Source organism: Chroicocephalus ridibundus, chromosome 6 (assembly GCF_963924245.1).
Source record: "Chroicocephalus ridibundus chromosome 6, bChrRid1.1, whole genome shotgun sequence".
Taxonomy (NCBI): domain Eukaryota; kingdom Metazoa; phylum Chordata; class Aves; order Charadriiformes; family Laridae; genus Chroicocephalus; species Chroicocephalus ridibundus.
In genome coordinates, this window is record NC_086289.1 from 56629660 (window position 1) to 56656261 (window position 26602).

Genomic DNA, 26602 nt, shown 5'->3' on the forward strand with positions numbered 1-26602 from the left:
CGGAGGGGCGGGGCGGCGACGGCGGGCAGGTGCCGCCTTGGCGGGGGGCGGGGGGCAGGCCCGCACCGCCAGCGCTGCTGGGCCCTGAGGGACGGGCGCGGGGGGCCGCTGACGGAAAGGCGGCCGGACCGCGGTGGCTGTGGAGACCCGATCGCGCCGCTCTGCTCTTCGGCGCTGGGTGTGGAGGTAACAAGCGGTTTGTGGGCGCAAATTAACCCTTAACACCGGTGGGCACTAACTAACCCTCAACACCAGAAAGTAGCCGAGGTTGGCGATGCTGTAATGTTTTTGTTTATATACATTCATGTACTGGTCTAATCCCAATTTACTGTCTGAGGCAACTTTAATAATAAAATTTGAAGAAGATATCTTACGTAGCAATCAGTGAAGGAAGATGATTAGACAAAGACCCAGGATATGAGGCTCGGCCCATCTGAGGTGCAGGACACCAAAGGCCCAGTGTCCCCTCACAGGGCTGCCCCAGACTGCCCTCGCCTGTTGTGTGCACAAGGCTTTTGCTCTCATCCCCTCGCATATAGGCTTCAAAAACATCTCATACCGCACTTAACCACTCACCGTGTTTCATAGTCTCTCAAATCAGGGCTAAAACTGTACAAATTAGCGCAGTTAGTACCACAGTTTGTGTTTGGTTTTGGCCAGGTTGTAACACCTTTGTTGGGTGCAGCTGGTGGCAAGTGGTGCTTTGGTCTGTGGTAGTCCCATGGCCTACACAGCGAGCTGCTAACCAGCATAAATTAATGCCCTGCTCATACATGTATTTGCAACTTATTTATAAAGCCACTAATTAGCAAGCGTACACTGAACGTTCAAGGCTTAGGCCTTAAAGTCCTTTTTTTTTTTTCTCATTTCAGGACCACCACTACAATGTTTTTTTGACTTCTTACCAAACAACAAACGTGAATTACGGCAAATCAGTTGAGACTGTTCTTATACTTGAAATTGTATCATGCTCATCAGGAAACGTAAGTATATAATCTAGCTCAGTTTTATTTTCTTCATTTCTCCTGCTTAATGGGAAGAGGAAGAAGAGGCTGTTGTTAAAATATTGCTGCCACTTCACTATTTTTAAGACTTAAAATATCTTAAGATGGGCTTCCAGCCCTCAGAATTATTTCCATTGCTTTGCAGTCTGTGAATTCCCTTTCAGGCAATGTTACTTCTTTCATGAAAGTGAACTTCTGCAAGCGTTGAACTTGGTCATAACTTATTTATGGCACCACAGCAAGAACCTCTTGATTGCTGTGAACGAGCCTGGCCACACTGTAGAACTGCAGCACCCAACTGGCTTGCCAAGTTTTATTTCACATTAGAAGATATTTGAAAATTGCTGCGTATGTCAGTAGTACAGCGTATAGACTCTCTCATCTCCATGGGGCTAGGTTCAAAACTGTTGAAACTAGTGCAGCTACTTCACTTTTCTGCAGCTTAAAGCTGCAGGAAAAAAAAAAAAGATGCAGCATATCATTGTGTCCATTTAAGTTATATTAAAATGCAGAATGTCTGACATCATTTCTACAAAAGAGCTTCTCTTTATCCTTATTTTGCCGTGTCAGAGAGACAGAGTATATCAAGTGTCATGGTCCCAGTGCCTTGGGCTTTATTTTGGTATATCCAGAACACCCCACATCTGAATACACGACACAGGGAATAGACTTGTGATGCAGATTAGATCTCAGTGGGCTACAGGGCAAAGCTATGGAAGCTGTATTTGATTGCCACAGTATCTAAATGTTTTTGGGAAGAAGGCAAGACTACTATTACATGAAGGGCAAGTTATGATTCTGAGATCCAGAATACATGTTACAGGAAAGAGGAAGCCAAGAGTACAGCTACTGTTCCACTAGGAAATACATGAGAAAATTAATGTAATCTGTAAAAAAATGTGATATTAAACCAAATACTTTCTTTGTATCAGTTCAAGTGTAGTGCCACCCCATCTCAGCCCTTACCCTGCCCTGGCAGTGGAACCTCGAGATGGACAAGTAGCTAATTTTAGGAGAATAAACTTCTATCGGATTCTTCCCAACCTGTATTGTTTCCAGTTGCCTTCCTAGCATTGTTACCTTTTCCTGATTTCCCATGCTGTTTTTGTCTTCCAAGTCCATTCACATCCTCTTCCCATCGCAATACCCAGGACTAAACACTATCTCACATCCCGCCCCTCTGCTTTATCATTTTTCCACTTCTCTTTCAAGTTTACTCTTCTGCACAGCCTCCAGCTTGCTTTTATTCACATCAATAGTAAAGTTGCACGATGAGGACAGAAAGATGAGCAGGGAAAACACCTAGACTAGGCGACAAAAGATGAGATCGATGGATGGATATAGAGACTGCAAAGGGGCAGAATCCAGCAAGTTAAATGGCCCAGAAAAAACAGGAAGGAGTTTCCTTCTTGCATCACCAAGCCCCTGGAACTTCTCATAACCAAAATAAAACACAGTGAACTACTCAAAAAGCAAATGTTTATTAGGTACACTGAACTTTAAAAAACTTTCAAAGAATTATGCAAGAAATATATATTTAAATATAACAGGTGTTATTGCAATTGCGCTACATTACAAAATCACTTTTCTACTGTCAGCACAATCTGAAGACCTTAATGTTATATGCGAGATAATGTTACATTGACTCTGGCACACAGCAAGCAGTCTGCACTTTTTTTTTTTTTTGTTCAAATGTCATTTGTGCTGCACCAGGTTGTTCTTGAAGACAGGATCAGCTCTTCAAGGAACCACACCCTTTATGTTTCAGTAGATAAAGGGACTGGCAAGGAAAAACACAAACTGCTGTCTTTCTCAGCAAAAAAGGAAAATCACAACATGATTTCAGGTGAAGATAAAATATAAGTAACAGTCCAGGAGGTAAATACTCTTTCCATGGCCAAGTAGCTCCTATTAATCTGACTCCAAATTGCTACAGGTGCACCAAAAGGAGAATGACTCATAGGTCCAGCATTTACACAGATGAAATGGTACATTACATTCAAGTCTCTTGATTTTGCTTATTGCCATGCTGCACCATATTATTGCTTCGTATTACGTATATTGAACAAGAGGTTCATGACTGACAAGTTGGAGTGTTCAGAAATACCATAGAGGCTACTGACTAAATCAAAGAAACTGTACATGTTAAGGACAGGAAGTCAAAGACTGAACTCAAATCCTTTGTCACTGAGGAGTGCTGGAAACAAAAAATAGGAAAAAACAAATACTGATTTTCCCTAGATTAAATCTGCCATAGCATTGTAATAATGGAAGCATTCTAGGCATATTCTAAACAAGAGGTTTAACTATTCTAGTTAATGAATGGCAAGATTTATTTCTCTTAGAAGGACATCAACAGTCTGGACAGTAAGACCGATCCTAATACAGATAACAAAGCGGGAGAAGTAATCCAAGCTCTTTATCACAATAGATAAAAATATAGATGAATTCAAGGCACAGGTATTTTCAAAATTAACACACATTATTTTCTTTGGAACTAATAATACAGAGTAAGCCATAATTACATTATCAACATGCTGTACACAGGAGCTTTTATGTGCATTACTTCTAACAGCATTATCAGAAAATGATCACAGAATTATTCACAGGCACAGATGTGCACACATAAACATATGAGCAGAGACTGGAGCACTACAGTAGAAGAAAAAAGAAATGTTCCTGCAAATAGAGTTCTTAGACAGCAACGTTATCAGGCCTATATACTTTCAGTAACATGAATTTATGTGTAACATTAGTTATGGAAGACAGCTGATGAGAGGCCAGGGGGCAGAGAACAGGTGATTCACACATCTGGCCTGGGGTTGGTAGGAGGCTGCTTACTGTTTTGTGGCAATGCTCATGGCACTGATACAATCATGATAAACTGACAGCAACATCCATTTTTATTAATGCCACCTGAAATAATTCAACACTGAGGAAACCTGTGTGCTAGACATATTAAAAAAAATAATAAATCACTCCTTGGCCAGCAGGCCAAGGACAGCAAATTTCTGCTTAAAAAACCTCATTTTACCTTGTAGACTCCGTTTCTGAGTATATATTGCTCAGATTTTTTTTTTAACCAGGCACAACAAAACATTTAATTTGTTCTTTCTTGTGTGCATGAGACCGCATTCAGACGAAAACATTTGTTTTGCCTCACAGTGATCAAGTTGTGTAAGTTTCTTAATGCTCTCGAACTGGCTTTTGCCAGCTTCAGTGGTAGAAAAAGCCCATGTATAGTTGCCTAGTTGGGCAATTAGGAAAAACGAACCTTTGGCTTTCTCGAAGATTGCCACTAGAAGACCATGACCATATATGCATCTTTATCACTCCAACTGAGTTCAGGGAGTTGACCAACATTAATTATTTTTATCGCCCAAGTTTCAGCATATGGAATTGCAAACTTAGGAGGATCCAGAGCATCTTGGTTTCAGGACGCCCAGCCAAATGCACGCACTGCCTTTCCTCCCGCCATTTCTCACCCCCCAGGAGTTTCTCTCTTGTCTCTCTGGAGCTGGACTAAGTTCACAGCTCTGCGTACCTCTCGAAAGCGATAGCTCCAGCACATCACTGTGCCTGGGGCAGGAGGGAAACATGAAGTCAAAGGGAGCCAGACTGCTTCTTGTTTTGTCCTTTTAGGTCAAATAAAACAAAAGCAGGATAAACTGAGTAATTATCTAAGATAACATGGTGAACTCAACTATTTTGAGGAAGAAGCTGGAGTTCTCAAGCACAAGTGACCAAAGCTTCCTCTATGAGCCTTTGTCAAGGTGAGCACCTCCTCTTCCTACATCATCAGCCTCTCTCAAAAATTTGCAGTTTTAAAAGTATCATTTAAAAAGCTTGAGTAAATTATCATAAGGGTCCATATCCATCATAATCTGCATTAAAGATATCTGTAATTCAGAGAGTAGAAGCAAAAGCAGTCTTTGATAAGAACTGCATCGGTGCTAATTAAAACAAAAAAATAAACAGTAGAACTCTGGACCCTTGGTGCTAGAGTTGAAAGCACAGTGCCTAATCCTCAAAACACATACCAGGCACATACCATAAAGTGAACCACCTGATGGTACAAACAGAAGAGAATGCACAAGTTATGCTCCTTAAGTACTACCAAGAATGGAGCCTACAGGTAAAACTAAACGATTACCAGGCAATGTTACATGCTTGATGGCTGTAAAATGAGGGAATGCACGGTACTGTAAAAGCAGAAGGCTATATGCTGCACTATACTGCAGTACTGGAGTTATCTACTCAGCACCTTCTTGAAGCCAGGCTGCAAAGAAGCATCAACTTTCCTTTCAATTAACATCGCATTGCTAAGAACAGAAGAATGTAACTCATGAAGTGGACGTCAAAATGGAAAAGGGAAACGTTTACTCTCACTTCTTTTTAAGAGTGAAATACTTTAAAGATAATTATCTGTTTAATGGAGTGCAATATCAGACAAGTCTTAGAATTTATTTTTTCGGTATGACTTTGGAGATACGTGAGCCCCCTTCCCATGTATGATTAGACTGAAGTTACATCTTTGTGCAGGTGTCTCTAGAGTGGAGCTACCAAACCTATTACCATTTATGATGGAAATCTTTTTGATTATACTAGACAACATTAATAATTTTCTCTCCTAGCTGAGACCCCACCCCCACCTTGCTGCTCAAGCCCATAAACTGCAAGCAGGTAGATATTCATAATAGTGAGAATTTAAATCTTTGAATTCATCTATACACAAGTGAAATGCATCGGGGAACAGGTGGCTCAGGAATGAGACTTCCAAGCTAACGCATCCTTCTAGAAAAATAGTTTTCATTAAACCAGAGGTGAATTGTTCTTTTCTAGTACATCCAAAAATAATTGTTCTAACAGAACAATAGTAAGTGCAAATTATTTACAGAGTTAACAAGCAAAAAAAATAATAAAATCCACTGCTTGTTTTAAGGGAATCATTGCATGAGTAACTGCCATTTTAGCAATGCTCCACACATGTAACTCTTCAGCACTGCATAACTGAATACAGGTTCTCAGGAATTGTAAGCAGAAGTCTTCTTCTACATCTATGTTTCTGCATTTACTGGTTCATTAAACACAGTCACTTTCCAAAGTAATACGTAACCGTAACAGTACATGAATTGTTAAGAAAAGACAACTAAACTATAAAATGAATCTTCAAAATCATAGAAAGCAGTATCTTGTTATTTACAGAGTACTGCAGTATTATAAACACAGATTAAAAGATATGTATACATAGATGTCATTGTTCTACACCTACAGAATAAAGAATGCTTAAAAACAGTTTAGTATGACAAACATTACAAGTCTCAACACAAACAAGAAGGAAATCGAAGGAAAGGGTAGTATTTTTCAAATTGCATCTCTAATGAAGTGCTCCTATATTATTTTTTTTACATTTTCATTTACAATGATGGCGCAAGTTATATACAGTGTTAGTATATAATATCAGTTACTGGGCAATTACCATTGCTATCAACGGACCTTATTCACAGGTACTGAAATTACCTTTTCAAAGTAATGCTTGGCGAGCAGAAACACAAGAAATTCAGAAAAGGATTAATTTATCCAATTGATTTGTCTTACACTACCGAGGGACTTTCTTTTTAGGGCAGTATATATGTTCATGCTCAGGGACCGACTCCCTAATTACATCACTGATACGCAGAGATTCATATTTTACCAGTATTCTTAACATATACAAAGCAGTGTTTGGTATTCAGCCAGAAACTGAAATTTGTGTCCTTTCCTGAGGTTACAAGTTAATGCATCACAAAGTGCAGCTCCCAGTGCTCTTTAAACGTCATGACCATATGTCACTTAAAATGATGACTCCCAGTTTGGCACAGCTTCACTGAGGGTCAGAATTTCCACCTCATGAAGAAATACTCTGGGAAAACGGATGAAGAAAGTCCAGTGGAACAAATGACGTCCCAGAGATGGTGCTTGTTTTCACCCTCCTGAGCAAGCACGGAGACCAGAGCCCTGAGGCCAGGGCTGTCTCTGCAGGGGCCTTATGGTTTGTTTTTTTTCCCCTACCCTGGCACTGACCAACTTCCCTACTGGCTGCTGTCCTCAGAATTCCTTTGAAAGGCAGTTCCTGAGGTTTTTGGTGCTTAACAGGAAATTGGTACACAGACAATCCTATTAATTTTCCAACTCTCAAGTGCTATTTCAGTTTTTATGAACTTGTGCCTCAACTATACAACTCTGTACTGGAAATAAAGCAACCTAGGACAGAAATCGAGGGAGGACTTAAAAAAAAAAAAAAGAAAAAGGGGAGTGGTGGTCAAAATACAGGTGCTTCCTAGGCTTCAAAATTAGCCAACACATGTTACGTGGGAGTTACCTCATATGGCTACGTGGACAGGTCCACAGATATTTTTCTGGTGAGAGGAGGGACCTTCCCAGAACTTCTTTATCTGTGGCCAAGCAGCTTATACAGTAGTTTAACTGTGCTAGAGTAAGTGATTGTCTGAAGAAAGGCCAAGAAACACTTGGCGGGTACTCTGCCATCTCTGCAGCTGAGCTATCCCAAAGACCAATTTACAAGCTGTAGGGTGCAACCCAAGTCACAACCTCTACCACCGGGTAATTTATATAACGGGATTCAGAAAAGCAGAAGAATCCAGAGTTCATCACCCTTTATTCCTTCAATAGTTTAGAGAGACTTCACTATGAGCAAAGAACAAACCCAGTAACTTTCAGACTTCAGCCATACTATTAAAAAAGTTAAGAACTGGGATTTGAAGTTTGCTTCACAGATGCATGCCTACGCCCCAGCAGTCACTAGTTTTCCATGTCCTGTTAGCCTTGTACTTCTGATGAACTTTTAGCAACACTATGAATGAGGTCCATAGTGTTAAGGTACGCAATCATCACTTCAAAATGTTGCAGTGGCTCACTAAAATACAGCTTCTCCTTCAGAAAAAAGCATTGCTCAAAGATTCTAATGTCTGTCCTATGTAGCTTGTTTTGTTTGGGTTGGTTTGCAATGCATGATCTGCTTGTAAGCCAAGCAATCTGCTTATAAGAATTGCTGTGCATATAGATTATAATTATGTAAGCTTTTTAAAAATTGTAGGTAATTATCCTAGGTGATTCTTTGGAATTTACTCGCCTATTTATTTTTCCAATTAGCAGAACCTGAACACCTTGCAGATATCACTTCTTAGGACACAGGCACAAATACTTGTGAAGGCACTTTCCGCACAAGGCTTCCAAGATTTTAATTACTAATCACACATAGGGCAAACTTTCTGAATACTAGTACAACGTATGATTACTGCTCTCATATCAGAGCCCACAGCAGGTAAAACTGAACTCTGGTTACTGGATAGATTTGTAGACTTGCTTTGTAAGTTAAATTAACTCTTTTTTCTAAAAGGCACAGGATACAATTTTCATATGACACGTATGTAGGGAAAGGGCATTTTCCCACTTCAGGAATCTTTAAAAAGCCTGTCTTGCAGCAGACCACTGGATTCGTTCATGCCATCTTCTTTTTTCGAGAAAAAAAATTACAGTTTAAAGCCTTTTTCATTATATCTATGAATCGTCACACAGCCGTGGTATGATACTGGCCTGGGCATGGCTGCTACTCCTGTGATAATGCCCGTTGCAGGGTCATAACAAAGAATAGTGTCTGTGGCTTCACCGTTTTCTCTTCTTCCACCAAGGATATAGATTTTTCCATTACACACAGACATGCCACAATTCTCCTGTTTCAAAATACACAAAGGAATACGTGATTATTTAAAAACAAGACCTCAGTTGCTGCACGTCTACCACCCCAGTGCAGAAGGACAGCATTGTGACTACCATGTGTAAACAGACCAGTCTACACTATTCCCTCCTGAAAGGGCTAATGCAGAAAGCACAACAGTTGGGGAAATCAGCAGCACAATCCTACAGAAAAGAGTATTTCAGATCTAAGCCTTCACTGCACATAGCTCAGACAAGGAATACAGCTGAGCACTGTACTTACCATTTAAACATATCAGATAAGGAAAGGAGGAGAGAACAAAGGTTTTCAGAAGAGGGACCACAGTACGTACTATTAACGTAAAAAAAAATGGAAACAAGGAGCAGCACCTTAGAGGAGTAACAGATAATTAAGAGGGATGTAAACAGGGGAGAGGAAAAAAGCCATGACTAAAAAAAGAGTGCATAAGAAAAAGACAGTGCTATGTCTTATTTGAAATAGAGAGAGATAGGATTTTGTTTCTTCCTTAAAAGCAGGCATGGAAAAAATATTCAATCAAGTAAGGAACGCTGATCAAAATAGAGAGAAGGCCAGGAAAAAGAACACATTTCTGTTAAGGTAGGTACCACAGAGTATATGATTGATGTTTTAAAAACACAGGGAAAATTAACTGATACACACACACACATTTTACTAACAAGGGGACACATTTTAAAATTCTGCTTGGTGTTCCATATGTTGAAGTGCTACAGCTCTCACTGCTGAAGTAAAAGCAGCCTTCAATATTTTTTGTTACACTGAAAGGCTTTAATCAGTTATAAGGAAATTACTATCTTCAGTCTAAATTAAAACATGTAGCAGAACTTGACAGAGATAACTTCTAGACAATTAAAACATCATCCATTATGCTGTTACACTGTTCTCCAACAGTAACCCCTCTCAAGCAAAAGGACTGGACTGGCTAACAGTAACACGCAGCTGAAAAGCTACCGGTTTAGAAACTTCCTCTCTTGTAAGGTTTAGAATTATACAGATGGAGCAGTAAAGCAAGAATGGAATCAGAGATGTGATATTAAGAGGGTTAAACAACTGCATACTCATTTCATGCCAAGATGCTAATGTTAAAAAATACCTTTCAGATGTCTACAGGCCATTTAGTGTTAATTACCTGTCTGCTGAATGTATTCTGTACGTGCATCCAGTAGTCCTCAATTGGATCATAGCAGTATATTGCTTTGGTGAGCCCACCAGCAACGTAGATCAGATTGTTTAAAGACACAGCCGTAATACATCTTTTTGCGATAGGGATAGTTGCACGGAGTAGCCAAGAATTAGTATCGGGATCGAAAGACTGAACCTGAAAACAAACACACGCATTTCAGATTAAAGGCCTAACTGAAATAATAACCTGGCACACCCACACAGGTTATACAAGGAGAGCCAAAGAAGCAATACCTGGTGGGTAGTATCTCACCATGAAAATGCAGTCAGTATAAATATAGGTCCATATATCAATAATGTCTATATATAAACACTATATTCAACATTGTTTTCCCAACAGTCAGGTTTAAGTATTCACAGAACTTGTGAAGCCAATGACAGTATCCATGAGAAAGACCACAGTAACAGTATGTTATTGAGTTAACGTTTTCTACTCTGTGTTTTTTTGTATTATCGTAATTCCATACTCCACTCAGTCCAAACCAGTTAAAACAAATCTCTGTATGATCTGTTTTTAAAACAGCAGTACTGTTTACCATGGATAGAAGATGCAATCAAATACAATTAACTGACCTTGTCAGAACACGTGTTGTCATCAGGACCACCACCAATCACGAAGAGTTTGCCCACGCAGCTGGTGACTGCTGGGGAGCTCACAGCTTCTTTAAGGGGAGCCACCTCTGTCCATCGATTGGAAAATGAATCGTAACACTCAACACTGCTGAGACGGTTTTGCCCATCATATCCTCCAACAACATATACCTACGCAAAGTGGTGAAAAATATCATCATTCCATTTTTAGAGTAGCTATTACATTTAAATATTAAATTAATTTAAAGCTGCAAGAATCCTAATTTGCTACGTTTGTGGAGGGATACTTTCCTCAAATTTTTAATTTATACATAAGAGAAGAATATGGTCTAAAAATAATAGGTAAAGACTCTTTGGAGAGTTCCATTCAGTCACATGTGGAATGACACTGCACACAGACATCCAAAGCATAGTATTACTGAGATAGAAACTTCCTATTTGAATGGCATTTGTTAAAAAAGGCACTCCTCTGCATTTCTCTTTTTACAGATTACATTCAGCAACAGCAGCAGCAAAAGTCTGCCTGAATTTACCTTTTCTTTTCTGTCTTTTACTTTTTTCCTATTTGCTTACAAAATATTTCTTCTGCTCAGTTGGTAAACATTTCTTTACTTTCCTGTTGCTTCGCTCATATTGAAGAAACAGCTCATTATTATTTGTGTCTACCTTCTTCCCTCTGTTTACTCCAGCTGCAAATCTCATCTCCAAGAAGTTACTCACTCCAAGGGACGCCACATGCACACCCTCACTAACTTTCATTAATGGAATCCTCACGGGCAGTTGATCCCAATTACTGTTTTTACGTTAAGTCATATATACCTTCAAAACACAGCAAAACCTCCTATTTCCCCACAGTATATATTTGGTTCATTTCAATATAAAACATTAAATAAAAGAGCACAGGGCTGACATTCAGAGCAGTACCAGTTTCTGTTAATAACTGCATAAACTGTTAAACTTCTGACAGCACTTTCGAAGCACAGGCAAATCCAGATGCTTCGTTTCCCAAAAAATTGCTTGTTGGGGATAAGCCACTTCAATGACAAAAAACCCACAGAAAATACATAACTGAAGGGTAACATGATTTTCATGTCCACAGATAGTGTCCGAGTGGTTTAAAAGCCTAATTGTTTAAAATATTATTTTATCTGATATATTGTATTTTTATAATTGATAGGAAATACAAAGTAAGACTGAATACGTACCTATGTTTTCTCCACTGTTTTCTTATATATAGCAAACATCCCCACTATAAAATAAATAAATAAATATACTTCTCTTACTTTACCAAGAAGAACAGCCATTTTATGACGCCATCTGCCTTTATTTAAGGAGGCAACTCTGATCCAAATGTTGAGTTGAGAGTTATAAATCCAAACATCCCGGCTATTGATTCTTCCACCTTTAAAAACAAAAATATGACAATTTGAATGAATTCATTACTGAATGAGAAACGTTAACTATTAACATGCCCCCCTACAGCAGGCAATGAAAACTATATCCTTTTAGGTGAAATAAAGATCTATCTATATATGTTAGACTGAAAAGGTCAATTTCAGTGGATTTAAAACCTGAAAACATATAGTAAGTTATTTTACTTATGTGTGGCTTTCCCAGTAACACACTGAGATAGCACTGGATTATTTCTTGAGACTGGAATGCATTTTAATGGCTTTTGCCCATGCTCTTCAGGTTTCTTTAGTGTCACTGGCTGGATGAGACACTTGAAATCTTAACCATTTCTGTGCCCCATGGCACAACCCTAACACTGACTGTTCCTCTATTTGCTTCGTGCATCCACTGCCTTCATTTTACATTCTATTCACATGACACAGGTACTAAAATCTGAGGAGATGGCTTCTTGGTTAAACACATGGGGCTTGGTGTCTAAACCATCAGCTGTACCCTGTAATTTGCTAAAGAACTGAATGAGAGGTCTTTAAAAACCCATAGCTATTGCTCATTTCACTGTAAAAGGCTGGTATAAACTGATCCCCAACTCAGGTGCTAAAAGGAATTTGTTTCCATTTTCCGTTCCCACAATAAGAATAAGCTTTAGCTGTTTTTCTTTTGGAGTCTAGGCACCCACACGACAGGAACGAGTCACCAGCAACGTACCAGTGCTGCAGCACTCCTCAGCAACTGTTGTTTTTAACCAGCACACCGCTGGGAAAAGACTGCTTGGGATTTTTTGCTCATAATTTTTCCAACTGTTGCTGCAAATAGGCCACTACTATATTTTAAAGCGGTGTACTTAATGAGCATAAGCTAGTTTCTTTAAATAGAATTGATATCCTGGAATCAGCTGTAAAAAAATGCCGATTAATACCAGACAAAAATCCCAGAAAACACTTTTGTCTACAAGAAGATTGGTTTGGGGCTGGTGGTGACCATTTACATCAAAAAGTGACTTTCAGTTGAGCTTCTGGAAGTTCACAGTATGAAAAACAGTCCCCCAAACCCCCCCAAACAGCAAAGAAGGAAGTCTTAAATTTTTTAGGATTATTCACCTGAAACAAGAATATCATTCCGTAGAGCACACACTGCATACTCAGACTTGGTAAACTCTGGAAGTTTAGCCAGTGACTTCCACTCTCCTGTTACGGGGTCGTAGCACTCAGTATATGGCAAATTAAACCCTCCAACTCGTTCACAGCCTCCAACAACAACTATCACCTCAGAATAACCAGTTGATCTAAAAAAGTGAACATAGAAAACTAAGATGTATAAGATATTTATTAGTACATGGAGGCCAAACAACATTGTCTTCAGAATTGTGTGAAAACTGAAGAACTGACTATTTAACGTTAACTTCTACAGCAAAGTAAAAATAAAAAGGAAGAAAGAGTCATTTAGCACAGTTAGAGGTTTTCACTGTTTCCAGCTGTCTCATTACATAGCAGGGGACCACACTGACAAGTGTTCTGTCTAAGTGCTGGAGTCACACTGCACAATGTTCTATGTAAAAATCAAATAATTAAGAAATACAGAAAGCCCTTACTCTAATAATTTGACTGTGTACATACAGATATCAGAAACAAGAGTTCAAGTATGGCCTGAGACAATGAGATGAGCAATCCCTTTCACACCAAAACCAGTACTCCCCTCCCTCAAATTTCACAAAATTCAGAGTATTCTACATTGCTTAAATATTCATGAAATGTAAAATGTTTTAGGTTATTTCCTGGGGGGGGGTGGATCTGAAGGCATACAGTCACCAAAATAAGGGAAAAGAAAGAGACCTTAGAGTCAATGCACAGTTAAAAAAGTGAAAAACTAGCATAGTGATAAAAGGAAACATTAAGGAACACTGAAATAAAAATTAAAGCCTAAACCAAAACCTAAAACTCAGTGTGTAAAAATTAAGCATTAGACAGTCTGCAATGTACAGAAATAAGCCTTGAAGTTCTATTCTGTGCTCTCATTCTCCTTCTACTTAAGCTGATGCTTCTGCATTACACATAGTCTACATTCACAGCAATAACAAAAATCATTATATGTTAATCCACATTTGAATGTACAGAATCAAACAACCATTTTCAACGTGCAAATCAACATATTACCAACTTTTATTCCTCCTCTCAAATTTACAATTTCTTGTAAGCATTTGTCAAAATCTTTTCAGAGGATTTTTAAAGGATTTTGCAGTGATACAGTTATTTCAAGGACTGATGTCTATTAATTAAGTAAAACTGAATGCAAGATTGATTTTATTTTTGGTAACCCCTTTTGCTGCGTTTTAACTTTGATCCCGATACGAACTGGCATCTCATTCACACCATTGCTGAGTACTGCAGTCCTGTTTTGGAAAAAAAACATGACTTATGACTGCATTTGAGACAAAAGTTGCATGATTTGTCCCCAAATTTCCTAACATGTGAACTTATGCACATATTAACTTATAAATCCTGATGACGTTTTCCCTGTTTTCAAACATCAGGCATAAAGCCAGTTAGCCCTTCTATCTCCTTGTCACCACACACCACAATTTAAATATACTATACATATTTCTACTCGGAATATTTTTAAATAGGCAAAGGCAATGCTGAATGATAATGTACTGTAAGATTATCTAATGGGGATATGTATGAGAGAAGCATACTTACGCACCTGAACTAGTCAGACGAAACACTCTTCAGCTCCTCAGCTTTGAAGTCATGCTCCTTCTTGGGTTCTATGTATATTTACTGTTACTGTTTTTTGCTTTTTTGAGGAACAACTCTGAAAAGAATCTCTCAAAGGATAAGAGAGGGGAAGTTCCTGTGCCAGCAAAGCGTTACCCAGAAAATTTCCTTAAAAGCAAGATACTCATCTCATCATTTGCCTTAGATGCAAGCCCAAATACATCAGCTTACTGTACGTACGAAAGAGGTTTGTCTATTGATTACTTTCTAGATTAGAATCAAGGCCTCCACTTACTTACTGAAAAGCTTATCGTACTGGATTATCAATCTTTATTTTAAAATAAATGAACCAAAAGTCTTTGCTTGGAGAGAGCTCTTTATGAATTGCTGTGATGGGAGTTCTGCTCTTTAAAGGAAATATTAATTTAGTACAGTATTTCAAATCCACAGAAAACTAAAGATTTCCCCAACATTTTAGTACCTTAGAACCATATCCTTTCTTCAGTTAACAAACATTTTCTCCATTATGTTTTTCTTGAAGGAGTCTCGTGCTGTATAGGTTTTAAGGTTAGTTCCAAAAGATTTTTTGCAAACGAATAAGTGCACATCAGTTTAAAAAAAATAAAATCAAAAATCATGGGAGTACACAAAAAGACCATACAGGCAAAGGCTAATTCCAGAACAGAACTAAGGATATATCTGAATGGAGATTAGAAAAAGCTGCAATCTCAACCAGCAGTACAGGAAGTCCTCCTTGCAGCTCTCAGAAGAAAGTATGTGAGCAAAATAACAGAGGTGAGCTAAAAAAGGCACCAGAGAGATTCCAGGAGACAGACTCTCGTCAGGAAAAGGTGCACAAATTAGAAAAGGGGGAGTAGAAGACAACTGACAGAGTTATCATATAATCCCATACGTTCCCAAGAGCAGGTTTCCAAGGGGTCCCGAGTTACACACAGGACTCCAGACGAGGTGGGAACACCAGCCAGCACAGCCTCAGCTCGACAGAACAACTTCCAGTAGTTCAAACAGATTACATTCAAAAACATTTTAAGTTTGGGAAACAAGTTACCAGGATTCTGGTAAATTACTACTTCTTTTCTCCTGTAAATTCACTTTTGGGTAGCAAATGGGATTCAAGACAGAAATGTAAAGTGAAATAAAAACTCATCTCCTTGGGGTAAAAAATAAGGGACTGCATTAAAGCTTTCTAAAGGCAACCAAAAAGGATGTGTTAAGATGTATAAATGTACTAAACTTCTAACTAAAGAAGACACTCTCATATTGTTATCAGACACCTTAAGAGGTACTGTGCGACTGACGGATTCAATAGTATATGAAAACCTGAAGATAATTCAAAGCATACAGTAGGAAGAGCCTGTTTTGGTTTGGATACGGAAATGTACTGTTGCTCACTGCTTGATGTCGGCTTGGAGATTTGCTATGCAACACAACCAGCAGGGGACAAGAGAGACTTAAAAGGAGCATGAGAGACAACCTCAAGATGTCACTATGTCATTGCAAATACAGAACTGAAAAGCTCTTTCAAAGAGGCCTTCTGCATGTATGTGGCATGCAACACAAAGAGCAAGCAGACAACCCTTATGCCACGTTTTAAACTTTTATTTACTTCAGGTAACTCTTCACTGGCTTCAAAAAGGAAAAAAAGTCAACTGTGAAACTGCACTCTGCGGTGTTCTTTTAAAAAAAATGGGTAGGTGTCTACATACCCATACAAGGAATCACAATTGATTTCCAGAAGTTTCAGTAAAAACACTGCCATGGGAATTTCTGATCCCGCAGCCTGTCTTCTTTTAGAAACAGTTTATATGAAAAAGAAATTGGAGGAAGGCAAGAAAGAAGACAGAGAGCTCTTCAGTGTCCTCTCCTCCCCAAACCCCCGTGAAATGCCCAGAAAAGGTGTGATGACATAGGGGAAGGGGGACCTGGTAACTGTTTTAAAACACAATCTCTTTTTGCTATAGGCAACAGAAACAAACAGGCAACAGAAACAAATGACAAAGAGCTATTCCATGAATGTAATATAGAAAAGGGGAAAAAATTCCTGCTGGGAGGCCAGCCAGTTTTTCTCTTTGTAAATTACTTCTCTTGTTCCTGCCTACTGGAATTCACAGGGCAGTTTAATAAGCTCAGCAGTAAAACCAACAAAACCTCCCAAATCCCAAAGCAACATGCTCCCCTCAGCTTTGGAAATCACCTGTATTAGGCAAGGTACTTCATTTTCAGACTGGAACGCTACACCGAGGCTATTCCCATTCTCAAGCACATACACTTCGACAAGACTGCTAGGTCTGAGTGTATTTGCCTTCTTTATCAAATTGAGTAATAAACGTACAACAAACGCCACATCAAATACCACAAGATACAGCCCCCCTCCAACTGCTCGTGAAACAAGGAGGTCTTTGGTCTGAATTCCCCTGGTCCTTCCCTCAGGCCCGGACCCAGGGTATGAAATGCTGCAGAAACTATCATTGCATCAGTTTCCAAACTGCCACGATCCAAACGTTTCCAAAGACCTTCCATGCCAGCGTATGGCTTAGAAAACCTGACAGCAGGGCTGCAATGAGTTTAAGAAGAATTTCTTCTCTCACGGCAGGATTGAAGACTGGAAAGCCACTAATGGGGCAAAAGCTTGCCAAGTATTTTTTTCTTCCCCCCTATAAGCAAGCTTTTAACACATGCCAAAAAAAATAAAGGTTCCCAGCACAGTCACTGTACAGCAACCACATGTGACTAAGAGTAAACAAAGAGGAGTAACTCCTAACACAATCTGTTTGTCCAGACCAGCTCATTGCATCACCTCAATATAACACATGATTTTATAACTACAGCTCAAATCAGCTGGAGTTAACAATGAACTATCTTGTCAACTACCATATGGAGGGAAGGCTTTTATGGGGAAAATATTTTCCAGGAAAAAAAAACCATCATAACCACCATTGCTCATAAATGCCACTAAATGGACTCTTCCTCATTTCTTCTTGCAACTTCAGTCAGCTATTTGTGTAACGCATTATTAAGCGGCAGCAAATCTGAATTATTAAAATGTCATAGAATAAGCATGAAATACTTCACAAACTGTTTCATAATTCTTTGAAAATGCAAGATTTAGTTTCTTTACAGTTAAGAACCTGTTGTTCTGCTGTCTACTGTCTATTACAAATCCGTGTACTACTCCATCTGTAAAGTATTTGTGATGTAGCAAGCAAATGCTCTGAATATATATCCCCATCCGCATCCTTTATAGTGTGCTGTACACGTATGTGACTTTGTTATAAAAAGAAAGAAGGTTGGGAAATGGAACGGTTTACCTGCTATAGCACTGTAAGTTCAAGACGCTGCTATTGTATGAAATAACTTCAGCTCTCACCTAGCAAGCATTAACCTTCAGAAAATATTTTACTTCCAAGATAATATAACTTCACTTACCTGAACGGTTGTTTATTTCATAGCAATGAAGTGATTTGTGCAAAAAGACTCACTTATGTACATTTTCAAGACATGCGTGAGCTTCACATGTTGTGGGGAAGTACAGAAGCGTAACTATAGTGGCTCCAGAATGCAAAATAAAATAATCGGCAAGAAGATTTTTTTTCTGGGCACATGTATGTCAGACACCTGAACATCGAACTATGTCCTTCTCCTACATAAATAAGGCGGGGGGAAAGAGGGGGAAGTTTCCTCACCTGCGTGGCCTAGTTCTGGGAGACATCATCTCATTCCCAAGGATATGGTATCGCCTGGCTTCATGCAGGAGCTGATAGCACTCCGGGGAATTCTGAATCAGCTGGTCCACTTCCACAGTCTGAACAAAGTAGTTTGGGTGTAACAAGGGGAGCCTGACATGCGTCAGAAGTTCGTGTAACACTGGTCTTCGCAACTCAACCGCCCGGTACACCCAGCGCATGACAGCTTCAAACACCATCTCTTCCTTACTGATGACCAGTTCATCACTGCAAATGTAATCAATAAGCTCATCCTTCCCCAGTTCGAGGAATTCTTCGTGCTGGGACACATCCTCAAATGTCTGCAGTGCAAAATTCCTGCACTTGGTGAACAGCGTCTTGAGTGAGTGCGTATCTGCAAAGCGCTGGATTCCCAGGCAATTGCAAGGATCCAGCTGTTCTTCCAGGAACTTGGCACAGGCGTCACGCAAAACACTAATCTGAAAGAGACTTGATGTTTCAAAGAGATACTGCACGTTCTCCGTAGTGATTTTCACCTTGCCAGTGTATACGTACTGTAAAAAGCAATCCATAGCTTCAGCAAAAATGCCATTGATCTCCACTAACATCTCTCTGCTTTCCCTGTGATCGTTGCAAAACATGGCTCGGAAGTAGCTGCTGCAGGCTGAGAGAACCGCGCGGTGGCAGGGAAACTCCCTGCCTTCCACACAGATAATGACATCCGTGAACAACCGGCTGTCTCGAAATTCATTGAAGATCTGGAGTATGCTTTCAGCATGGGATGATCCCGAGGAGAAGTCAAAAAACTCAGGGCCTGACAACGATTTTGGGTCCATTTCAAAAACTTTCCGCTTGGTTGCAGGGGAATCTCGTATCCCGCTATCCTCTCTATTCAGTCTGCGTCCCAAGATTAGTACCATTGTTACATCAGTTGGCTATAGAGTCATTGAGAAAAGTTTGCAGAGGTTCTCCTTCGCAGTGCTACGGTCTGAAAAATTAAAACACTTCAGTATTCAATCTGGTATATTGTTAACTTCATCACAAGAATTAGACAAGATACTTGTTTGGTCACTCTAAGGATTGGTACAATTTTTGACCTTTATAACAGGTGACACAGTATTACAGGGCAAATTACCCTGCACCTTGCGCCGGGCAATACAGCATTATCTGCTGCACGTTAAATACAAAATATACCCATAGAACAGGTGTCATGGAAGGCAAGTTCTGAATGTCCGAGCACCACTGGCATTGCATTAGTGTTCAAGATTAAAAAAAAACCAAATGAGATCTCGGCAAATCATCCAACTGACAGAAGCCAAAGATTTCCTGGATAAAGATACAGAACTTGGGTTTTTCTAATTTTTCAGTGTAATCCTCATTTCAGCTGGAGCAGCCAAGTGCTACTATAACAGCACTAGTCAAAAGGAGAGAAAAAAGACTGAAGTTTCCAAAATAAAAATTCAGTGAAGAAACCCCTCCATTTTCATTATAAAGTCTATCATAATGAATTCATATACTACTAGTGTTTGATAACATTCAGCTATCTCTATGAATAACCTCAGCCGTAAGTTTTCACCTGTTCATTCGTGGCATCTAAAAATCAGTTCACTGATAATCTAAGATTCAATTAAAAATGAATGCGAACTGCTAGCGCACAAAACAGAATGAAGAAAGAACTGCGTTTGTTTGTGAAAATAAGGACCAAGGACAACTTACCTGAAGACAGGGATATTTTCTGCTTTCCAAAATACTACTAGCAAATCATTATTAGCAAAACCTTATGCCCAGACACTTTCCAGTTTCAAATATGTAGTGTATGATGTCCCCCCAGCACGCAAACACACACACACATGATCAGAGCACTGAAGTTACAAAAACCAAGTAGCCAAATGTTAGCCTATGCCAATATTCAAGCTTGCAGGTGAAGAAGATGCTGCTGATTTTGCAGATAGTGCCTGTTAGAGGTAACGTGATCAGCCAGTCTAGCAACAATAGAGCTTTTTGCCACTCCTGAGCTTTCAAATGAACCAGATGAATGCCCACCAAAATACACTGAGGCAGCAAGAGGCTGGGCAAAACACCTTTTTGGGTCTGACATCGGTATCATTCTAAATGCATGTAATATTTATCTGTATGTCTAGAAGGACATGCACTGAATTATTTTACATTTCATGGATTATTTTTTTTCATGCTTCCAAGAAGTTATGTTCAGTTTCCCTCATTCCCCACTTAAGACAGTCAGTAAATGTCAGCTCCTCACAGCAATTTCATTTCCTGACGTGCTAGCATCTTTAGAGCTGCAATTACCCAATCCAAGTCTGGCTACATCATCGCTTAATATAGAACACAATAAACACGCTTTTTTTAAACAGGCATTTTACGTTGCCGGCTGGGGCTAAATCATGACAACAGCACCTTTAAAAGGCACCGTCTTAACAAAGAGCAAGAAAAGAATGTGTGCTGTACATTTACTCATTGAGAAAAGAGGTTTAAAAATTATGATTTTCCATATACAATTTTTTTTTTTTTACACATATTTACAAGGTAGATTCTTGGTATCGCTCACCCTACGAAATACTTAATTTGAATTAAAACAGGATCAGCTGTCACTTTGATGCCTGAAAAACACTGTTGCAATGAGCCTACCTAATAACCGATTGCTTCAGAGAGATTTTAACGAGGCATAAACGGACAGTCTAGTCTGTAGCAGATATTCTAGCCAACATATTTCACAACCGTTTTACCCTGTAATGACGCAGGCCAGATAAAAAACAAAACCAACAACCACCACCACCCCAGCAGCTCTGCTGCTAGCACCCTAACCCTTACATTGAACTTTATCTGCAATTAATTCCGTACTACTCAGCATGAGAAAGTCGGCAGAAATGAAGCATCAGCAGTAGAAAAGGGAAATGTAACAATGAAAACATACATATAAACCCTAAAGGCTTGATTCCAGTGTCACAGATTTAAATCAGATGAATTTCACTAAAGCTAATGGAGCTTTTCCAAAGCAAAGGTAGCCTGAGATCAGAAACAAGACACTGGCATATTGCATGAAAAGGGCAAAACATGGCAACGAAGTAAAAAAAAAAAAAAAAAAAGCTTCAAGATTAAATCTTTCTCATTATGTGAGAAGACTTAAGAAGATGCTATATCATGCAATCACTAATAAATGGAAATAAGGGCGCTGGGTTAAGACTGCTCACTGCAGGAAGCAACGTCGTCTTTGTGCTTGGAACAACATGAAACTGGTGGTCAGCAAGTGATTTATTTTTTTTTAATGTCTCAATGGTTTAAAGAAATGGGAGACTAAACAAAAGTCATCCATGGAGCAAAAACTAATCAAGGGGATAAATACTGCAAATTCACAAAGAAGAGAATGGAAAGGAAAAAGAAGTACACTCCATTGCAGAAACAGCTGCTTTTGAATATACTATACTTCGTTTTCCATCCAGTTAATTACTTCTGTAGGTTTGCTTAAGCAAAGTAATTTTGTAAGACTATCGGTAACACTGTCACATGTTCAGCTGTATCAGACATAGAAATGGCCTTCTTGCAACTCTTGCTCTGGCAGTTCTAAAAAGTCACCCCTTCAGCTGCCTGCCCCACATTTCAGCCCAAAGCTGGAAAGGGGAATCGTGCCTGGGGCTGTGCTGCGCCGTGCGCAAGGGAGGGACACGCTTACAAGAGGACAGACCTGCCCGCACCTCCCTTTATGTATGTAAGGGTACCTGCACATGCCTACAGACTCTGCACTATAAAGCACCAGTCATTTGGAGAATTTAAATTTGAGATATCTTCAGTAAGTTTAAACCAAGCAAAAGCAAAATTAGATTTTTCCCCCCACAGGCAACTACTGGAAATTATTGTATCAAAAAAATACACAATGCATTAGATTGCTTGCCTGAGCAAGGGTCAACGAGGACAGACCTTAAACAAATCAGAGTCTACCCATTCGAAAAACTGGAAAGGAAAAACAAATCACATTTTCTGTCAACATGTTTTAAAAACAGTTTACAAATACAGACACAGCTCTGACATGGATGTTGCCTTGCATGTGTATACGTCTAAATTAATCTCTGGGTTTACCAGATGATCAGGTTCCTCTATTTCCTTAATCTATATTGTCTGTAGACTTGTCTACACAGGACGTTCCTCAGAAATAATCTGACTAAGAGCCCAACACAGAGGCCAGTAGACGAGGTCTGTGTTTGCCCTTGACACCTTCTATCAGTAAATCCTCCTAGGCAAACTATTTTTACACTGCACTAAACTCCTCCTTCCTCCACTGCACCATCCTCATGGATTTTACCCCTCTCCCTTCACCCACACAGCTCTGGCAACAGTTAACAACTTTCTGGTAGGGCTGTTTTTCCATCACTTCTGCCTCACAGGACTCCTTTGGTCCGTTAGTAGAACTGTCGGAAAGCAGCAGAGGAACCACGCAGCCAGGGTCAGGGTAACACCTAGTCATCAGGTGCGCCCAAGCTCGGCGTCAAAGCTCACCCTCAGGGTGTAGTTTCAGGAGTACCTGAAGGTGAGCTGGGCTTCTGCTGCTGCCAGCGGAGGTGGCTTCCACCCTGCGCGCCTACTCGTGTGGTGTGGCCGGACCGGTGACCGCCTGTGGAGGGAAAAAAAGAGGCGCTGGGAACAGACACTGTCCCAGGGAGCTGCCCCGCGGCCACCGAGGGACACAGGGACACCACCGGCACAGCCCTGGCAGCCCCAGCGAGCTGACGAGTCACCTCTACCATCACCTGGCACGGTGTTAGCAACAGCACCCCAAGGTAACGCAACCCAAATTAACAAAATAAATGGTATTTTCATCCCGAAGCATGGGAACTGTAACTCGCGTTTGGCTAATTCTAGTTATTTTCTCTGTGATTTCAGATAACGTGATCTGCAGATGTGCTTCACCTTGGCTGTCCTTACCAGAAGGCAAACAGCAGCAGACTGGCCAACGCGCTGCACGTGCTCTAGGGTTTTTTTTTTTTCTTTTAAAGGAAGAGAGAGGAGGGGAAAAAAAAAGAACATAACCTTTCCCTCCACCAAAAAAAAAACCACCACAGCATTTATTTTTCCTTCTTCAGGACATAAAAAAAACATTGTCGATTTTAAAGGACTTTAAAAAAATAATATTTGTCTTGTTTTACAATAGAAATTGAGGATCTGAATGCCTTTAAGATGAATGAAGTCTTTGAGAATACTGAATAACTAGTAAACAAGGATTCCAAGCGACGTGGTAAAGAGTTAGTTGCACCACAGAGGTTTTTTAAATGTAAGACACTATTTTCATTAAAAAATATATGCTCTGAATGCCAAAATTCAATAGTAATCAGGCCAATGACACACAAAGAAAGCCCTAAGTGTCCTCAAAAATCACCCAGCAAAAACAGGAACTGATTCGGACATGAGACTCATACTTATTAAGTAAAACAAAACAAAAACAAGCAGCAAAAAGGAACACCTTTAACCTGGGCAGGAGTCTTTAGATAACCTTTGTGTAAGTGAAAAGGTCACACACCTACTGGGGGGGGGGGGGGGAAGCCCTGCATACTTTCATTAATCTGTGGGGATGAGACTGGGAAAAAGTCACCTCTCTTCTCCCTTGGTTTCACTGTCATTTTTACACGTTTTCCTTAAAAAAAAAACCAAACCCAGAACATCGCACACAACTGTGTGCTTCAAGGCATGTGAACCTGAACCAAACACCCACCGCACTCACCCAGCAGCCCGGCTGCCACCACAACCCAGCGAGACCACGTCTACCTAAGGGAACAGGAATTTTGAGTTTGTAACAACGCGAAATTGCACCGATACCTAAACGCGTGTATGTGACACCGCCAGGCACGGCCGGGCCCCGCCGATACTCCTGCCCGGGGGCAACGGCCGACAAATCCCCGACATTCCAAGGCTGTTGCCGCCCCTTTTTGCTAAATACGGGAACAAAGCGTCACCCAAACAAACAAACCAACCCAGAAAAACAACCGGGTTGCGGGGGAGGCCGGGGGGGGGGGGAGGAAGGCCGTTGGGCCTACTCCCCGGTCGTTCACCGCCGGGGCTGTAGCAGCACAAAATGGTAGCGCCCGAGGCGGGCAGACGCGGTTCCCAGCCGAGAGACGGCCTCCCCCGCGGCAAGCACGACAAACCCGCACGGCAGGTACGGCCGAGGCCGAGGATACACACCCCGCGGGCGGACCCCGGAGCCGACGGCGGTCCCGCCCCCGCGCCCTCCCTCAGCGCCAGCGGCTGCCGCAGCGCCCCCCCGCGGCGGTCGGGGTGCGCACGCGCGGTGCCGCCGCGCGCAGGCGCGCCCTCCAGCTCACCTTCACCCCGAGCCGCCTTACCGACAGCACCCCCCCCCCGCGCCCTGACCAATCGCAGGGCGGTCCCGCGCCGCGGCCCCGCCTCCCCCCGCCCGCCCGCCCAATCGGCGGCCGCGGCGCCCCCCGCCGCCCCGGGGGCACGGAGGGGCGCGGGGAGACCCGCGGTACCGGGCGGCCGGGGGCAGCGACTGGCCCCCTCCCGCCCCAGCTCCGCGCCGCCCGCCGGGCCGGGCCCGCCGCTCCGCTCCGTTCCGCCTGCACGCAGGAGTGGGGGACGACACACAAACACACGACACGACACACGCAGCCGGCGGGTCCCGGGGCACCGGCACTGCCAACGGCCCTTCACCGCGCCGGCACCGCCGCCCCGCGCTGCCCGGCAGGGCAGGGACGCGCTGTCCCCGCCGCGGCGGCTAACGGTCCTCGGCCGGCCCCGCGCCCTGCCCCCGCCTCCGCCGCAGCCAAGCCTCGGCCGAGCCCCGCGCCCTCCCCGGCCGCCACCGGCCCGCCGCCCCCCCGAGCCCCGCCGTCCGCCGAGCCCTGCCGCCCCCGGACCCCGCCGCCCCGCACTCACAGCCGGGAGCGGGCCCCCTGCGCTGCGTCCCGCGGGAGCTGCTGCCTGGGGGCTCGGGTCGGGCCGCGTCGGGTCCGGCGGGGAGCGGAGGGGTGCGTCGCGGCGCGCTCGGGGCCTCTCCGCCGCCGCCGCCGGTCGCGCTGCCAGCGCCGCTCAAAACAAAGGGGCCGGCGGGGCATGTGACCTCGGAGCCACCGCACATGATGTCACGGCGGCTCCGCGCGGCCCTGGGAGCTGTAGTCCCGCCGCCCCGCCCGGCCCCGGCCCCGGCCCCGCCGCCCCGGGGCGGCTGAGACACCGCGGGTTGCGGCGGCGTCCGGGAACCGGGGACCTGAGAGCCCCCGGTAACCCGCAGCGCTGCTGTCGCCGTCAGCCCTTCCCGCTAGCCCTCCCTGTCCGGGACCACCGGGAGGCACACGCACCGCGCTATTCCTGAGCGGGACCGCGTCGCCCCGGGATGTCCCCACGCACAGTGACACTCCCCGGCACCGGGGAGCCCAGGCAGAGCCCCCCAACACGGGCCACCTCCCAGGATGAAGACCCAAAGACACCAGGTCTCTGTAGCTTTTCAGTCTGCGCAAGCGAAACTATGAGCGTACCCAAAAAAATCAAGCAAAAGAGGCTCTTTGTCTACCCGAGCTCCAGCTTCACCTACTGAATATCAAATTTCCAACCGACAAAGCTTTTCAGCAGCTCCTGGTCACCGGTGATGCCAAACGGGGTGCCCCTTTCCCCGCTAACCGGAGGGGGGCAAGGGTAGTCCAAGCTGGGATGCCAAGAGCAGCGCTGTCGCAGCTGGGGGTCGCAGCGGTGGCAGCCGGTCAACTGCAAATACCAAAAGCAGGACCCTGGTGTCATCGCCGTGCAATTTCAAGAGCAGGTCTGAGCCTGTCCTGGAGCCCAAATTCACTTCATAGCCAAACTATTTGGACACGGGCCCATGCTCCAACACAGGCTGATGGAACATGCCTGGGAGTATGGAAATTTATTTTTGCTCTGCCCTTTAGCATAAGCAAACTTGCGAGTCCATAATGCAGAGCAGCAAGGCAAGGGCAGGGACACACATGCTTAAATTAAGTTCATTACCAGGTTCTAAATGAGGCTTTATGCTACACCGTGGAGCTGATGCAGGCAGGTAACTGGCTGCCTTCTTCCTAGAAGGACGACCTCTCCTCTTGCCCCTTACCGCCGAGGGAGAGGAAGAAACAGCAATTCTAGGAGCTGCCATCTGCTTTGCTCTCCTAAATGTTAGATATCAACCCCAGGCATGATACATCTTTACCTTTAACTGAACCTGCACGATCTTCTGAGCCCAGGATATTCCTCCTCTCGCCCCCT

General features: G+C 42.5%; 1 protein-coding gene and 1 long non-coding RNA gene across 6 annotated transcripts; one reads left to right on the top strand and one right to left on the bottom strand.

Moving 5' to 3' along the window:
- The first annotated feature begins 52 nt into the window (after positions 1 to 52).
- Positions 53 to 15384, top strand: LOC134517983 (uncharacterized). Its single transcript, XR_010071802.1, has 3 exons — positions 53 to 186; positions 873 to 983; positions 14747 to 15384. It is a non-coding gene; the product is annotated as an uncharacterized LOC134517983 (long non-coding RNA).
- On the bottom strand, positions 2467 to 26150 carry KLHL24 (kelch like family member 24). Of its 5 annotated transcripts, none has more exons than XM_063340108.1 (8): positions 25920 to 26150; positions 22896 to 22985; positions 18362 to 19349; positions 13044 to 13228; positions 11817 to 11935; positions 10516 to 10704; positions 9890 to 10078; positions 2467 to 8737 (listed from the first exon to the last, which is right to left on the bottom strand). In XM_063340108.1, exons 3-8 carry the CDS (start codon positions 19279 to 19281, stop codon positions 8537 to 8539), a joined length of 1803 nt encoding a protein of 600 aa, XP_063196178.1. In that variant the 5' UTR covers positions 19282 to 19349; positions 22896 to 22985; positions 25920 to 26150; the 3' UTR covers positions 2467 to 8536. The 5 variants fall into 5 exon arrangements, with proteins under 5 accessions (XP_063196178.1, XP_063196176.1, XP_063196177.1 ...); XM_063340106.1 differs by lacking the exon at positions 25920 to 26150 and adding an exon at positions 25265 to 25584; XM_063340107.1 differs by lacking the exon at positions 25920 to 26150 and adding an exon at positions 25265 to 25584 and having other exon boundaries at positions 22871 to 22985.
- Positions 26151 to 26602: the final 452 nt, after the last annotated feature.

Coding starts and splice junctions, on each gene's coding strand:
- KLHL24 (XM_063340108.1), bottom strand. CDS start 19,281: ATGGTACTAATCTTGGGACGCAGACTGAATAGAGAGGATAGCGGGATA. Junction 10,079..10,515: donor ACAACACGTGTTCTGACAAG/GTCAGTTAATTG, acceptor GTTTGTTTTCAG/GTTCAGTCTTTCGATCCCGA. Junction 8,738..9,889: donor AGAATACATTCAGCAGACAG/GTAATTAACACT, acceptor ATTTTGAAACAG/GAGAATTGTGGCATGTCTGT.